This window comes from Passer montanus, unplaced genomic scaffold (assembly GCF_014805655.1).
Source record: "Passer montanus isolate IOZ18808 unplaced genomic scaffold, ASM1480565v1 scaffold62, whole genome shotgun sequence".
In the NCBI taxonomy this organism is placed as follows: Eukaryota; Metazoa; Chordata; class Aves; order Passeriformes; family Passeridae; genus Passer; species Passer montanus.
In genome coordinates this window covers 396,922-413,462 of record NW_024371260.1, presented here as the reverse complement: position 1 = coordinate 413,462, position 16,541 = coordinate 396,922, and the positions used below count along the sequence as shown (strand labels likewise).

At 44.3% G+C, this 16,541-nt stretch overlaps 1 protein-coding gene across 8 annotated transcripts in view; it reads left to right on the top strand.

Moving 5' to 3' along the window:
• KIF1B (kinesin family member 1B) overlaps positions 1–16,541 on the top strand; it is a 77,236-nt gene that overhangs the window by 46,152 nt on the left and 14,543 nt on the right. For 5 of the 8 annotated variants that reach the window (XM_039727702.1, XM_039727698.1, XM_039727700.1 and 2 more), the window contains 15 exons: positions 406–554; positions 763–941; positions 1,910–2,047; positions 2,678–2,926; positions 7,272–7,390; positions 8,880–8,965; positions 9,112–9,241; positions 9,563–9,722; positions 10,321–10,411; positions 10,950–11,068; positions 11,591–11,646; positions 14,238–14,346; positions 14,933–14,999; positions 15,726–15,810; positions 16,073–16,178. In XM_039727702.1, coding sequence (XP_039583636.1) covers positions 406–554; positions 763–941; positions 1,910–2,047; positions 2,678–2,926; positions 7,272–7,390; positions 8,880–8,965; positions 9,112–9,241; positions 9,563–9,722; positions 10,321–10,411; positions 10,950–11,068; positions 11,591–11,646; positions 14,238–14,346; positions 14,933–14,999; positions 15,726–15,810; positions 16,073–16,178 — 1,843 coding nt within the window. The remainder of the gene's footprint in view (positions 1–405; positions 555–762; positions 942–1,909; positions 2,048–2,677; positions 2,927–7,271; positions 7,391–8,879; positions 8,966–9,111; positions 9,242–9,562; positions 9,723–10,320; positions 10,412–10,949; positions 11,069–11,590; positions 11,647–14,237; positions 14,347–14,932; positions 15,000–15,725; positions 15,811–16,072; positions 16,179–16,541) is intronic. The other 3 variants (XM_039727705.1, XM_039727704.1, XM_039727703.1) reach the window with 1 other exon arrangement.

Genomic DNA, 16,541 nt, shown 5'->3' with positions numbered 1-16,541 from the left:
TTCCTCCTTGCTAGGAATTCTTAGAATGCTGTGACATGTCTGTATAACTCCATTTCTGGACAGTAGATAATTTATTATTCTCATTAAACTTGCTCTCATTCCTCTCTTTCAGCATTTGGCTTTAATAATTGCCAAATAACCTAAAATAACAGGAGCAGAAAAAGATTTGTTTCCTCTGTTCCAAATCTCATTTACATGATCATTAATCTCCACTGCTAATGTTGAGGAAGTTTGAGTCCAGTTTTTCCATGATGAATAATGAAAACGTAGGGGTTTGTTTTCTGCTCTTCCAGAGAATGTGTTGAGAGCTTGATGGCACAGTCAGCAGGAGTGGTGGATACTGCATGTGATGGGCTTGAGAGGAAGCCACGTTGTTTTATTCCTCTGTTTCTTTGCTCTTCCCAGTGCCCTGGACACGCCATGAGTACGAACTCGCCCAGTGGGCTTTCAGGAAGTGGAAATTCCACCAGTTCACTTCACTGAGGGACCAGCTCTGGGGAAATGCAGTGTACCTGAAGGAAGCCAATGCAATCAGTGTAGAGTTAAAGAAAAAGGTAGGGACGTGCAGAGCCAGTTTTTGAATTTTCTGACCCATCAGTTTTGATTGTATAATCCTGCTGTAAATGCTCTGAGTTTCTTGTAATTGTAGTCTTTTGCTTATCAGTTTGGGCTGTAAAAGGGTTCAGAAAATGGTGGTTTGGGCTGTCAGGGGAGTGTCCCGTGCAGCATCTCCCTGCTGAGCAGCAGCGCCGTGTCGTGCAGGTGCAGTTCCAGTTCGTGCTGCTGACGGACACGCTGTACTCGCCGCTGCCGCCGGAGCTGCTGCCCGCCGAGCCCGACAAGAGCCGCGAGCGCCGGCCCTTCCCCCGCACCGTGGTGGCCGTGGAGGTGCAGGACCTGAAGAACGGAGCAACGCACTACTGGTCCCTGGAAAAACTCAAGTATGTCCGTGCTCTCAGAGAGCAAAACTCCCTGTGTCTGAGGAACTTCACTCGAAAATTTCTTCCCCCGCTGTTCCTTATCGGTTTCTGGTTTTTCTCTGTGTCCTCCCAAACTTTCTAGACAGTGTGGGATGTTCTAAACACCAGCTTTTCAGATTGTTTGAACAAGTGCACTTTTCTCCAGCTTCTCACATTACCTTCATATCTAATTTTTGCAATTTGAGGTTAGACTTTATCTTTTGAATGTAATAAGACTCATCACAGCTCATCTCTGTGCATTAGTTTTTTCAGTCCTTCCACTGTAATAATTTCCTTGCCACCTGCTTTATATAACCTGGCAGTATAGGACATAACTTATGATAAAAATCTTAAAGATTTTATTTCTGTGGAAGTACACAAATTCTGTCACAAATTCTGACTGCAATCTGAATTATTTTCATCACATGTAAATGACATTTCTTTTCCCCATTCTCTAAATATTGACTGAAGAACTTTTTTCCTACTAATAACTTCCAGACAGAGGATCTTGCAGTGTGAAACACTTGTTTTCTACAATAAAATAAATGGATAATTAGAGTCTATAATGGAATTGGTTCACTTTTGAATCAAAATGCCCACATTTCTGGAGTGGAATACAAAGAACTGCCAAAATTTCTCAGTAACATGGTCTGATAAAAAAATTGAAGCAAAAAAATGTGCCAGAATTAGATGTGAAAGAGGAATATTTAGAAGTGAATTGAAATCCAAGATTTATGTAAGCTTCTGCAGTGACCTTGCCTTGTGCTTATGGGCTTGGCTGACAACCAGGCTCTAATATTTTGGGGAATTAGTGAAGCACCAAACTTGGGGCACAGCCTCCTGAGTTGTTGGGTGTCCCTTGGTGCAGGTGAAGCAGCGAGGTGATCACTGGCTGTGTGTTCTGCGCCTCCGTGACCCCTGTCTGAGCTGTGGCTGCTCTGTGCCCGCAGGCAGAGGCTGGAGCTGATGCGGGAGATGTACGACCGGGCGGGGGAGGTGGCCTCGGGCAGCCAGGAGGAGCCCGAGGGCTCCATGACCGGCAGCGACCCCTTCTACGACCGCTTCCACTGGTTCAAGCTCGTGGGCAGGTACGGACAGCAGCTCAACGCGCAGGGGCCTCTGTGCCAGCTGGCTCTTGTCTTTCAGGGGTCTGGAATAGACTTTAAATATGGTTAAGAAAATGCTCTTTAAAATGTTGCCAGTTCAGGTGTCTAGTGGTAGAATCTGCTTTGAGTGAACATTTAGTAAGTTACAAATTTATTTTAAAATAATATAACCTGCTAAGTTCCATCTGGAGCAGAGCTGTGAGAATTCGAAGAACGCTGGAAAAGTGGTCCAGAGTCTCTCATATGTGTGCTTCAAATAGTTTGGGAAGAGTCTGATGGGATTCTTTGATATTTCCTGCTGTCGGCCGCACCTTTACAATATTTTTATTTGCAGAACAGCTGTGTTGGAAATGAGAAATGTAGCTGTGTTCCACAGATGTCCTCTCAAGTTCTGTATGCTCAGCCATGTTTCTGTTCCTTTTCATTTGCTTCCTGCTCCGTTCAAGGACACTTTTCCCCGGCTTTGTTGGCAGCCCCGTCCCTCCCGTTTGGTGCAGTGCAGGTGGTTTGAAGGCGCTGCTGGTTGTGGAGGGTGTCTGTGCTGGTGGCAGCAGAGCTGCTCTGGGCTGTGTGTGCTGACGCTGTTAACCGTGTCCGTTCGCTGATGTGCAGCTCCCCCATTTTCCACGGCTGCGTCAACGAGCGCCTGGCCGACCGCACGCCCTCCCCCACCTTCTCCACGGCCGACTCCGACATCACTGAGCTGGCAGATGAGCAGCAGGATGAGATGGAGGACTTTGATGATGAGGCCTTTGTGGATGACACTGGCTCCGACGTTGGGACTGAGGAGGGATCAGACCTCTTCAATGATGGGCGCGACCCGTTTTACGACCGATCCCCTTGGTTCATTTTAGTGGGAAGGTTGGTGAGGTTACTCTGAGAATGGCCAAAAGGGACCAGCTCTTGCTGCAGACTGCAATGGCTCTGCCTTGTGCTGCATACATGGTCAGTCTAGCCAAAATATCCATGCCCATAAATTGGAATTGCCAGAGAATGAGTGTAGTTCAACATTAAGTTGTAAATTCCGGTGTCTGGAGCCATGAAGACCTAATTAGTGACTGAGAAAATAACCCTTAGATATGACAGTGTCAGTAAATCTATCTCTAGATAACTGTCACAGCTTGGAATGAACGGGGGTTTGTATACAGAATTTAAACCTTTATAGAATTCCCTATTCAGCCATTACACTAAGACAGAACTGTGAGTGTTATTGCCTTCCATGGAAGAGAATCTGATTATGGTGGGAAGTCTTTCAGTCCAAATCCAGAAATGCATTTTTTTTGAAAACAGGTTTAACATCCACTGCATATGAAAAGATGGCATGAGGATAAAGAAGAATGGTCCCTTCTGGATGAGGAAAAGAGTGTTCTCTGAGATGATTTGGTGTCTCAGATTGTGCTTGATCCTCTGTAGCCAGTATTGCACAGTAAAAGGTCATCGACATTGAAATCCAGGGTCTCTGTTTATCAGCACTTTCCCCAGGCACTCTGCTTGAATTTCTGAAACAGGTTTGCTTGGAGTATTTTAGAATATTATTGAGCTTTCCAGAACAGAAAGAATTATGGCATTACCAGACCTCAGTCTGTGCTGTAGACCCTTAAGGACAGCAAGTTAGATTAGAAAAATGTAGTTCTTCACTGTTTCTTCAGTAACAGTCCTGCTAGCACATGTTTCTCATTACAAGAAACAGAATCATTTTTATTTAGTGACTTGGCTCTTCTCTCTGCTGCTTCCCTCTCCCCTGATGATGCTTTTGTGCTTCCTTGCTTACCCTCTAAGCCAACATCCTCATTAAGGTGCTTCCACAGGTGTGGTACAAAGAGGGCTCCATGGCCAGGAACAAAGGAGAGGGACCAGAGCTTGCCTTTATCCTCTGTCAGTGTAAGCAGGAAAGACTTCAGGGTCAAGGTGGTGGGATCTTTATGCAGTTTCCTCAAATGCAGGACACTTATTTGCGTAATTTATGAAAAGGAGAGATAGAGTTTGCTGGTCTTTATATCAAGCTTTGAGTTCAGTGTAGTGTGTTTGTCTAACCTCAGGCATTGTCACTAGCGAAACTTGGAACTTCCTTGATTCCATTTTTTAAACAAAATTCCTAAAGTTGCAAGAAATAGTGTTAGTGCTCTGTGGTCTCTGAATCTGTGCCTGTACACGCGATGCCTGGTACGACGTTTACAAACTCTGATTGTCTGGTTCAGGTGGGGAGGCACTTTGGGAAAGCCATGTGTGCTGCTCTCCTGGCTGGCAGCTCCTTGAGCCCCGGGTGCCCCGGGTGCCCCTGGAGCTGGGAAAGGGCTGAGCTCTTCATGCTCACTCAGAGGGCTCAGCAGGCACAGCACGAGCTGACAGATAGAGAGTGCAGTGCAAACACTTGTGCTTCCTGGCAGGCTCACAGATTCCCTGCTTTGTGCAGAGCTCTGAGCTGTGCCTGTGGCACGTGAAGCTGCAGCTCTGCGTGGTGTGAGCTGCATGTGCAGAGCTGGGGATGTGCTGAGGGGTGAAACTCAGCTCCTATTGTGAGGACAGAGAGTGACTCTTCCTCAGCTGCTGCTTTCTGTTGTTCTGTTCCTGTTGTGCCCATTCTGTCAGCAGAGGCTGTTGGGCTGTCCTGCACCACGGAGTAGGAACTGCTGTGAGTGCTGTGTCCTCCAGTGTGGGAGCTCTGCTTGTGAACAGTGATTTACAGGCACAGGGTGGCCATCCTCATAGGGCTTGTCTTGAGCACAAGGCAGTGTTCAGTTTGGAAGCAAACCAGAGTTCCTTATCTCTTCCAGCTGTGTACTGGTTGATACATTACAGAATGTGAAGGACAAATACAACAATTTTTAGTATTTTTGGAGGGTTGTCAGCAATGACAAGTGCAGGTCATGAAGGAGAGGAGGAGGAGAAGTGGAGCATGTGGTTATCCAGCTCCCTGGCCATCACGGTTATTTTCTTTTCTCTCTCTGTGCTATGACTGCCTTTTATTTGTAACTCCTAAAGAAAACTAAAAAGAGCTGGTCCCTTTAGCCATCTCTTCTGGCATGCTGGGTTTCTTCAAGGTTGACTCTATTTAATGGTGTGACATATCAAGCATTTGCTTTGTTTTTAAGGGAGGTGGGAGAGGACTATGGGATATTTTATTGAAATCCTAATGTGTTCATTTTAAAAATATCTGCCATCATTTTGAGTTCTGTTGGTTTTGTTTTGGTTTTTTTAAAAATTGTGTTTGTTAAATTTAATTTCTAGTTTTGTTGTGAGTATGCCATTTTACCTCACCAATCTTTCTGCTAATCCAGCTCCCCTCTTTCAGTCTGCTGGGCTGAGTGCAGGGGGCACTTAGGGGCTCTCTGGGGCGTGGGACTCCTCACGGATGTGGGAAGAGGAGGAGGAGAACTTTAAGATTTACCCCACTCCTAACTTGGCACTGTCTCAGGATGAAGCAGCAGTAGTGCTGCACAACCCAGCTTACCTCACTTTGAAGCAGACTGAAAAGGAATTAAATCCTAATCTTAGTGAAGTGTTCTGTTGCAGTTGGATTTTTGTTGTTGTTGTTGTTGTATGGTTTTCTTCATTTTTTGTTTTGCTACTTTATAGCCATATTAATCATCCTTTTCTCTATTGCATTTTGTCACCACTTTTTTTTAGTAGCATTATTTTTGTGTCCTTGGTTCATGACTGACACCTGTTTGACTTCCTTGTCATTTCAAAAGAGTTCATTCATCCTTGGAAGGGGCATGTGAACCCAAGGAGCAGCACTTCCCTTTGCCATGCAGGACTTTTCCTAGGAATGCTAAACAATAACAGTTATAAATTACAGGAATTAATTACACATAATACTAAAGACTAATAAAAACAAATGTAAAGAGGAAGTTACTTAAATAATTACTGTTGTTTAGTATAGTTTAATGTGCATAAATTTGTTAAAATTGCATAATTAGTCACTTTAAATTTACTGACTAGTAAAACTATTGGTTAAAGTTCTGTGCATGAGTACCCTTCTGAACTCTGAAACAGCTCATTTAATAATTAAAACCTGCCATATTTTCCCCTTGCTGAGAGCTGTTCTTTAGCTGACTTGTTGAGCTTATCAACATTTAATGTCTTGCTCAAGCTAATCCCACTGAAGTGTGACGCTTTAAAAATTACTTAATTAAAGTCTATACAATTAAATTGGTTACCTTACTGCTCCAAAACAGACCCTGCTTGTATATAACTTAGAAGTTAGTGCAGGGCAGGATTGTCCCCCATGGGGCCTAAATGCTGTTTTCCCTTTTGGAAACTGTGATTTCTAGAGCAGTGCTGTCATGTCATATTTATGTTTTGTTTTTTCAAAGAAATAAATCCTGAAGAGATTTACCTGTGAAGACTTTCAGTCTTCCACTATCTGTACAATCAGTGAATCTTCCAATTAACCTAAGTGATGACTTGTGGTTTATTGTGGGTTCTGGTTATTCTGCACACAGTGTTATCGAAGAAATATAGGAGAGAGAAAATATTCAGTCAATCTGGTTTTTAAAGAATGGTTTTATATGTTCAGTAAAAATTGAGGCTTTGTGAGCACAGTAGATAAATTCCTTTTTAATTTATCATTTCCAACAACCTCATTTTTTATCATCAGTCGTTCCCTGATGGATTCTATCAGCTTGCTAACAGCTCCATTCACACCTGCAGTGCATCTCTGGTTACCTTCCATGCAGCCATCCCCTCTCTGTGTCTGTGACTCGTTCCTGTGAGCCCTGGGTCCCTCCGAGCTCCCACTGGGAGCCTTTGCTGGCTGCACTGGGCCTGGCCAGAGCTCTGGGTGGGCAGGAGGGACCCAGGACCTGTGTGGGCTGGATGGACTGGGATCTCCTGTGTGGGCAGGAGGGACTGGGACCTCCTGTGTGGGCAGGATGGACCCAGGATCTCCTGTGTGGGCAGGAGGGACTGGGATCTCCTGTGTGGGCAGGAAGGACCGGGATCTCCTGTGTGGGCAGGACAGCCCCAGGACCTCCTGTGTGGGCAGGAGGGACCCAGGATCTCCTGTGTGGGCAGGAGGGATCTGGGATCTCCTGTGTGGGCAGGACAGCCCCAGGACCTCCTGTGTGGGCAGGATGGCCCCAGGCCCTCCTGCAGGTCTGGGAGATGCAGTGTCTGAGATCTGGCTGTTGCAGAGCCGAGCAGGGCTGCAGTGGGGTTTGGCACACTGTTCCTAATGCTGGCTGTGTTTCTCTCCTGTCTCCAGGGCGTTCGTGTACCTGAGCAACCTGCTGTACCCCGTGCCCCTGATCCACAGGGTGGCCGTGGTCAGCGAGAAGGGCGAAGTGCGCGGCTTCCTGCGCGTGGCTGTGCAGGCCATAGCAGGTGAGAGCCTGGCACCAAACCCCTCTCCTCATACCCACACTGAATAACCTGCGTGTTGCAAAGAACACCTGCTCTCCGTTGGTATCGAAATGACTTCATTGATTGTTTCACCACACGGGCTGAGCATGAATAAGTCTTGATATAATGATGTTGTCCACTGACGTTTATACCTGGCAACTAATGCAACTCTGCTTTTTAGGACAGTGGAAGATTAAGAGGTCTGAAAACTAAAACTAAAGCAAAGCTTTTTTCTTCTGGCACCCAGTATAAACAGTGGAGAAGGGTACCTGGTTTGATAGTTTTGGTGTCCTGTATTAAAGTTAAATGTGCCAAGTTTTAGCTGTGCTCAAACTATCCCTTTAAATAATGCTCAGAAATGTGCACCTCTGGGGTCTGGGGAGAGCACGTGAAGAAGTTCCTGAACTGATGGTTTTCACCATGGTGTAGGCAGAAATCAGCAGCAGTTTCCCCCTTCACTGCCTCACTAAAAACGTGGAGACTGGGAGCTGCTTTAACGCAGTGTTTAATCACCAGGAATTCTTTTCAGAAGAGAGGAGTAGATATCCGGGGTGGTGACGGCCTCGCCCAGGGCTGAGCTGCCATTGTGTGCGTGCCAGGGTTTACTGCAGGTCACTGCTGCTGTTTCACACTGCTCAGTGTGAGCTGGGCTGCTTGGCAGGGCCAAGCCTTATCCGAGCTGGTGGGAGCACAGATCCTTCCCAGAATTTGCACTTTCCAGCAGTGGCCAGCTGCCAGCAGTTCTTGCTTCTTTAGGTAGGGTAACCCTGGAAGCTGCATTCTCCATGGGAACATAGAATGAAACTCAGACTCTGAAGATGTATAAGAATCACCCTGGCAGGGATTAAAACAAGTGAATTAAAATCTGGTTTAATGTTTACAAAAGTCTGGTTTGGTTTGGTCTCCTTAGCATTGACTGAATATTTCCAAATAAATATTTATCCATCCAAATGAACCGAAAACAGCATGGCTAACAGAAACTGAACTGGGGACATCCCTTAAAAAAGGTCCATGGCATTATTTGATCCCTAAGCAAAGCATTGGAGCACATTGTGAATCTTGGGATTTCTGCTGTGACTGTGCATTTACTGTGAAAAAACTTTGGCATTTAACCAGGCCCTGTTGTTGTTGCTCTCTGTGAAGAGGAGGAGCTGAAATGAGCAGATTGTATGGACAGATCCAACTTTCAGATTTCCAGCATGTCCTTTTGGAGCTTTGCTAGTGTTACTGCTGAGTTCGTGGCTACAGAATTTTAGATGTTAGTTTACCTCAGTATAATAATCAGAAGTAGATAAATAATGAAAATTAGTGCTAAAGTTGGTGTGCATTCAAAATTCTCTGAAGTTAAATATTTTCACAATGAAGCTTGAGAGCTGTCTTGTTTTCCCACACCCGAGTTCCTGCTGGAGAGGTTTCTGGTATGATCCTTTCCAGCACTTTATCTATTTTCTTTTTTCCCTCTTTTTTTTAGCTGATGAAGAAGCCCCAGATTATGGATCTGGTATTCGACAGTCTGGGACAGCTAAAATTTCATTTGACAATGAGTATTTTGATAAGGTAAGAATTCTTAAAATTGAGTTAGGTGTCTTTGAGTGTAGTAGCTTGTGCTTCTAAATAAAGAACACGTGTTGTAGGGAAAGAAGGGGATGGCAAACCCAGAAAGTGCAGAAGTCTGTTACAAGGCACTATATTTAATTTTTCAGAGTGATTTTTCTTCAGTTGCGATGACTAGGTCTGGACTCTCACTGGAGGAGTTGAGGATTGTGGAAGGGCAAGGACAGAATTCAGAGGTTACCACTCCTCCAGAGGAGATCAACAGAATGAACGAGCTGGGTAAGCAAGAAATACGTGGTGATTGGAGAACTTCTGGGAAATTCATGACACTTCCAGTCAGTCACAGAAAGGAGTTCTGAGTGTCCTTCAGGAATGTCCTGGGTTGAACATGGGAGATCCTGGTTGAACGTGAGAGATTCATTTGAAGAAAAACTTCTCAGATATTTGGATCTTTTGGTTATCAGCAAATTATTTGGGTTTAAAAGGAAAAAAAAAAAACAAAGAACTGATGGGACTAAACTGTCTCCTGAAGAACTATTTCAAGAAAAGAAAGGAGAAAAAAAAATTTATTTCATATGAGGTGTTTTTTTTCTCCCTAAGACTTGAAGTCAGCCACTTTGGATGGAAAGATGACTATGGAAGGATTCACTGAGGAAATTGGTGATCACCTGAAGCTGGGCAGTGTGTTTACCTTCCGTGTGACAGTGCTGCAGGCCAGTGGCATCCTGCCCGAATATGCAGACATCTTCTGCCAGTTCAAGTAAGAATTTGTCCTCACTTGCATGAGGCAATTAATGGTGTGAGAGAGAGAGCAAAGAACAGTGGGCAGTGGAGCTCTGAGAACTTTGCAGATGGGTGGAGGTTTTGTACAGCAGAGAAAAACTCCTTGGCACCTACTGGAGTTCCTGGTCCTCACTTTCTCTTAAGCAGATGTTAAGGATTAAAGTTTTGCAGAAAGAAATTAAAGTGGGCTCATAAGTTACTAGTTCATAGATATCTTAAGGTTTTAAGCTTTTAATGTGAAAAATTCAATCCTAGATTGTACATACACCCATTTGAATGGAAGCTGCATGACCCTGGAGGAAATCAGTACTTGTCAAGTGAAAGTGGTCTCAGGCTTGGGTTCTTAAGGAAGAGAATCAAAAGGAGTAATAAGGACATAAAACAGGTACCACAATTGTGGTCCCACAAGACTATGGCATGCCCAGCTTTAGGCCATCACTCAACTGCTTCTAAACTTCCAGCAGAATACATTTCTTTGAGGGTTTTAGGATTTCCTTTCAGGGTTGGATTCAGAGCACAGCAATCTTCATTAAACCATTCTGTGGTGGCTGATTTTTGGTTTATTTTTTTTAAAGCTTTCTACATCGACATGATGAAGCTTTCTCCACAGAACCTCTCAAAAACAATGGCAGAGGGACTCCCCTTGGGTTTTACCATGTTCAGAATGTAAGTAAAGCTTTCCATGAGCAGTAACTTGTCTGTCTGCACTGGGAGTTCTGGGTGTCCTTCAAGGCAAGCAGGATTATTAGGAATAGACAGTACTAGGAGTGATCAGGTGAATGATGTAATTCCCATCACAAAACAAAACACAGAATGATTCTTTGTGGCAAATTTAACTCTTCTTTCACCTCTACTTCCTGCCATTGAATTCTGTGTTTCCTTTCCAGGGTGAAAACAGTCTAGAATTCAGGAAATAAAATATACATGTGAATAGCAGTACTCTGATCTCAGATGAACTGGATATATCTATTTTTATGAACTGTGCAATGCTTTGGTTACATGCAGCCTCCTCTTCTCCTGCTTGAAATGCCTGATACTGAGGCTTTAATTTTCTCCTTTCTTGGAGAGTAGAATTAGTGTCTAAACCAGAAGGGAATGCAATTGCTTTTACTGTGAGTGACACTAAGTGATAAGAAAAATACAGACTCCTCAAAGAGATTTCCTTTTTTGAATGTCTCATTTTCTTTCCTTACTCCTGAAATAGATTGCTGTGGAAGTGACAGAATCATTTGTGGAGTACATCAAAACAAAGCCTATTGTCTTTGAAGTCTTTGGACATTATCAGCAGCATCCTCTCCACCTGCAAGGACAGGATCTCAACAGGTATTGGTCACTAGCCTGGCATAAAGGCACTTGGGGATCATGCTGAGCTTGTGCAGTTCTGGTACTCCTGAAACTGTGCACCACAGCCTCACAGGCAGAATTCCTGATGGAGGTGAAAGTGCTGCCAGAGGCCTCTTTACCCAGTGCAGTGACTGCTGAATTGTCTGCCCTGTCAAACATGGAGAGCTGCCTGTTCTGCCAGTCCACCCTAAACCCCCCTGGGGACTGGAGCACTGCACTGGGAATACTGGGAGCTCCAGCAGTGATCTGTGAGCTCTGGGAACAGCTCAGCAGTGCTCCTAGGGTTGGTTGAGCTAGAATAGAAAAAGAGCACAGGTTAGTCTGAGAAATGTGCTGAGCCCCCTTGTTTTCCTGACAGGGATATTTCCCTGTCTCATAGAATTGTGAGGATATGTTTAGAGACAATAATAGGTGTGTGTATACAAAGATGCATGTGTGTGCATTTGTGTATATTTCTTATGTTTAACTGCCTCTTACTGACAACTGTTCATTTCTCTGTAGCCCTCCACAGCCTTCTCGAAGATTCTTTCCTCCCCCGATGCCACTGTCAAAGCCAGGTGAGAACAGCTCTCTAATTCTGTACATCACAGGGCTGCTGCTGCAGATGGAGGTTGTAGTGTATTCCTGAGGGGTCCAGGACACTGAGAAATGTAAACGGAGTGAGTGCTGCAGGGGGCACTGGATGTCTTTGCTGGCTCTCTGCCCTCTTTATGTTTTATTTCTATTTCTTCTCAACCTCCTCTGCAGGAAGTGCTGCTTAGTTCATTAGGGGGTAGAATTCCATTCCTGAGGTATTGACCATATTCCATGAGATCTGGCTATGGCTCTTCCCATGCTTACTGTGCCCTTACTGACTGGAAATTTGCTTGTTCATTAATTGCTTCATCATTTTTGTTCTCTCATGTTCTTGTTTAGTGAGTCTTGTTGAAATGATTCTTGGTTTTCTTTGCTTAACTGGAATAATGCATGCTGAACTCTTCTGTGATTTTTTTTTCCATTTCATCTTTAATTTCCTCCTTCTCCCTCTTTCTCTCACCTGCATATTTCTACCATCCTTTCTTTGTGTGTGTTGCATTCCCTCTGCAGACCATGAAAGGAAAATTGAGTTGATTAGGTACCTGATGTCTGGCTATGTAAACGTGCACGTGCTGAACACGCTGTCCGAGCACGCCACCGTGCTGGCCTCCTCTGCCGTGGCTGCTTTCCAGGATGGAGCTGACCAGCTGCCCCCTTTTCTCTTTCTGCCTGTTCCCACTTGTCAGAGTGAGCGGGCTCCTAAACGAGATGGTTAGTAGCCAAACTCGGGCTGTGATAGATGTAGAAGTAGTTCCAAAATGTGCTTCCAAATTCCTTTTTCCTTCATCGTGTGGTAGCATTAGGAGTAGAAGCTGCCATGGTTGTGCTCATGGAAGGATGATGCTGTGCTTAAATGTAGGGCTCTTTTAGAGAGAGCCATTGAGACAGTGTGCAGACTCCAGTGTGCTGGGAGTCACATCTCACAATAGAGATTTTTTTGTGTGTCACTGCATCTGTTCCCTGGAGCTTCCAGGACCTCTGATTTTTTCTGTGTTCTGCATAGAGTTTTGTGGTACTGGGATGAGAGATGCATATGGAAACACAGGCAGGTATAGAGGAAACATTCTGCTGTGTTCTGTATAGGTTTCCTTTTCACTCATCTTCCTTTCCTGCCACTAACAGTGCTGTTCCTCACTTCCACTTCTATTCTGTTTTATTTAACCCAAATAAAAAGTCATGCTGATTAATGAATGTACCAGAGCAAATCTTTGAGAACATCTAGCATCAAGCTTTCATGTTTAGTTCCATGTGTCTTTCTGTTGTTTTTCTCTTCTGATGCTTTTGAGTCGCTCTGCTTAGCAATAACCTTGAGTGATTTGTGTTTGAAGTTCTGGCTGGAGTGAGTTCATGTGCAGCTGCATGAGGTGGTTGGGTGTAGAGAGAGTTACTACCCTGAGTAAAGTATGGGAAGGCAAATGATGAGCCCCAAGCTCACTGCCTCCCAGGGTGGAGCTGTGCTGTGAAAAACTGATTCCTGTAAAATCTGTCCCTCTGAGGCAGCTGCTGTTTTACCCAGAAGAGAAACAGATCTCAAAAGAGAGCACCTAGGCACTCCTGTAAGGACCTGCTCTAACTGGGGGCTGTTATGTCAAGTCATGGTAGAAGCCAAAGGATACAGAGATGTAAAGGTGGGAGAACCCAAAGAATACCTGAGCAAGGGGGGATTGGGTCTTGAGAGGTAGAAGGGAGAATAATTATTTGGGTTAATAAAAGCAGTGAGGTTAGTATGTGAAAGGAAAAAAAAATGAAATATCAGAGTTAGAAAAATCTCAGAGTGTACAGGAACGAAGCTTTTAAAATGTTCCCATTTACAGAAATGTAATGAGTGAACAGATAAGAGAAAGCATGTAATGGCAGCTAAAAGGTATGATGTGTGAGGGAGTATTAGGTTATTTCTAGAATTTAAGCTGTCTCATTATTTTTTTTTAACATGGTTTATCCCTACATTTGAATGAAAGGAATTAGAGAGGATCTGGCTGGTTATACTCACTAATGCCAAGAGATAAGGAGCCCAGAAAAATACTTAGGCAGGATTAGGGCTCTGGAATAAGTCCTGTTCTGCCTTTTCACATATACAGTATCTTAACCAAGTGGTGCAGGGGTCTGGCAGTTTGTAACATGAAGTGAAGACTGAAGTTTTAAGTTATACTCTTTTCCTCTTGTGTGGGGAAGGTGAAATGCACTTTATGGATGAGTAATGCTGCAGATGAACAGACCTCAGCAATTCTAAATCACCAACTGTCAAGCCATAAAGCAACTGATGCATGTTTGAGGAAATTTCTCTGTGGATCTAGAGGGACTGTGTATTTTTCTAGGCTCTTTGGATGCACTTTTGTTCCATTATTTAACTTCAAAATTTCTTTCTCTTCTAGTAACCTAGATTTAATAAACATTTAGAGAAATAATGATTGCTGTAAGCAACATAATTTTCATGGTGAAAGCTGTGGTCTGCCTACGTACACAGAATATGTGAAATGGCACATTTGTGTGCGTCCTGGATGAGTTTTACTTGTTCAGTCTTTGCAAACCACTCTTTTTTTCTTCTTTCTTTTTGTTTTTTTTTTCTTTTAAGTGCCAGCTACAAAGCTGAATACTATGAGCAAGCCCAGCTTGGGCCAGAGTGTGAGCAAATACGACCTCCTGGTGTGGTTTGAGATCAGTGAACTGGAGCCAACAGGGGAGTAAGTCCTCTATTAATATTGTGATTAATATAGTGTTTCAGGAACAATGGTTTATGAGATTTCTGGGTCTTTCCCCTTTGTTCTGTTCAGACCAGGCTGATGTTCAGCAGTCACCATGGTAGAGCCTGCCTGGTTTGTAGTGATGGGTGTCCAGTCTGCTGGCAATAGTTGTCCCCATTAGAAGGCACTAAAGTGATAGTATGATTTCTTTCACACTTGGAGGGGTCTTTCCATGGTGAAGTTCCAGGCACAGGCACCAGGAAGACTTCCCTGTGTAGGCCATGAGTTTGGAGTCTTTGGGACACTGGAGACTTCACTGCAGTCACATAGCAGCCTCTGTTCAGTGTTCATCTCTGCTGCAAGAAGGTTTTCCCTGACAGGTCCTTGGGGGTTAAATTGAGAAGTGAGCTGCACTGGAGGTACAGTGGGTGGCACTTCCATGATTCACTGATGTGTAGTGCCACAAGGAGCCTGTTTGGGGAGCAGGCAGAAAGACACACCCATTGCCTTCAGCTGCCGCAGGGAGAGGCAGGTGCTGGCAGCAGAAGCTGCTGTGCTGGTTCATCTGTGGCCCTGTCTCACACAGGTACATCCCTGCTATCGTGGATCACACCGGGGGCCTGCCCTGCCAGGGCACCTTCCTGCTGCACCAGGTATGATGGAGCACAGGGGTCACTGAGGGAGGGAGGCGTGCTGCTGCCTGGCTTGGCACCTCTCCCACACAGCCCTGCAGGGGCAGGCAGGGTGTCCCAGGCTGTGCTGCTCTGGTGCCTTTGGCTCTCAGGAGACTGTCCCCAGGACACTGCTGCTCCTGTTCCTTATCCCTGGGCATCCCACTCGTGGAAGAGCAAAGCCTTTTAAAAAGCAGGAACCTCTGGGGCCAGATTTGTGCCTTCAGTGTTCTCCAGCATCTCTAAGGACACAGAAGGATCATGTGGACTCAAATTCCATTTGCTCTCTCTCACTGCTTGTGGTTATGACACATAATCTATGAAGTGACTGTATCTCAGTGCATCTTAAATTCTTCTTACAATCCTTAGTAATATTTTGTCTCTAGCTAGATTATAAAGATAATCACAGTTTAGTATGGTTCATAGGTTTAAAGTTATGTTTTTCCTACTGTCTTTGTGGAGTGAGGAAGGGGAAACATTTAATTTCTTTTACATATGAGAATATAACATCCCCTTGAAGTGAATTTTAGGGTCCTGAAACAGAGAGTTGCTTGTTCAGTTACAGATGATATGTAATGATATGATTTAAATGACTGAAATGATATTAATGATATTATTTAAATGATATTATTTACTTCACTTTTGCAGTACAAGTGCAAAACATGATGTGTGAACACTTGAGCAGTGCTTTGTTTGTGAACCCCACAGGGCATCCAGCGGAGAATCACAGTCACCATCATCCATGAGAAGGGCAGTGAGCTGCACTGGAAGGATGTGCGAGAGCTCGTGGTTGGTGAGTAAATGGTCTTCTGTCTTGCTCTGTAAGGAAGAAAAGCTATTACTGGTAATTTCTCTTCGTATCACATTCTGTCATTTTTATGAGCACTGCCTGTAGGAGGAGAATTTTGAAAAATATCCACAGGAAAAACTTAAGTTTTGCAACTTCCATTTACAGCTGCTTATTATTCATGTAGTCTGAAATTGTATTTGGGAAAACAAATTCTTTCTGTGTTGCAGTTTGAATTTTAATTGATTCCTCCTCCTTCCCTTCCCAGGGCGTATAAGAAATAAAGCAGAGGTAGATGAAGCTGCTGTGGATGCTGTTCTGTCTTTGAATATTATCTCTGCAAAATACCTGAAGTCCTCTCACAGCTCCAACAGGTAAGTGAATGCAGTGAGCCCTCCAGCAGGAATCAGAAATTTGTTTGACCTCTGATATATTGGCAGTTTGGAAAGCTGGGAATGTGGCTAATTATTAAATGTAGAATTCCTTGGGCACAGAACACAGGTAGAGAACAAACATCACTGTAAAATCTTGCTAATGCTGAAATCTGTTGGTGTGTGGGAAGGGTTTGCTGACAGTGCATCTGAGTTACTTTCCGTGTGTGTGGACCATAAAAGGCAGATGGAAAGGAACAGCTTAAGGGGGCCTCAGGATTTAACCCAAAACTTCTAACTGACATCAAGGTTTGGTGCTGGAATACAGCATGGAAGTACAAGGAGAGTTTTGGGAGGTACATCTGC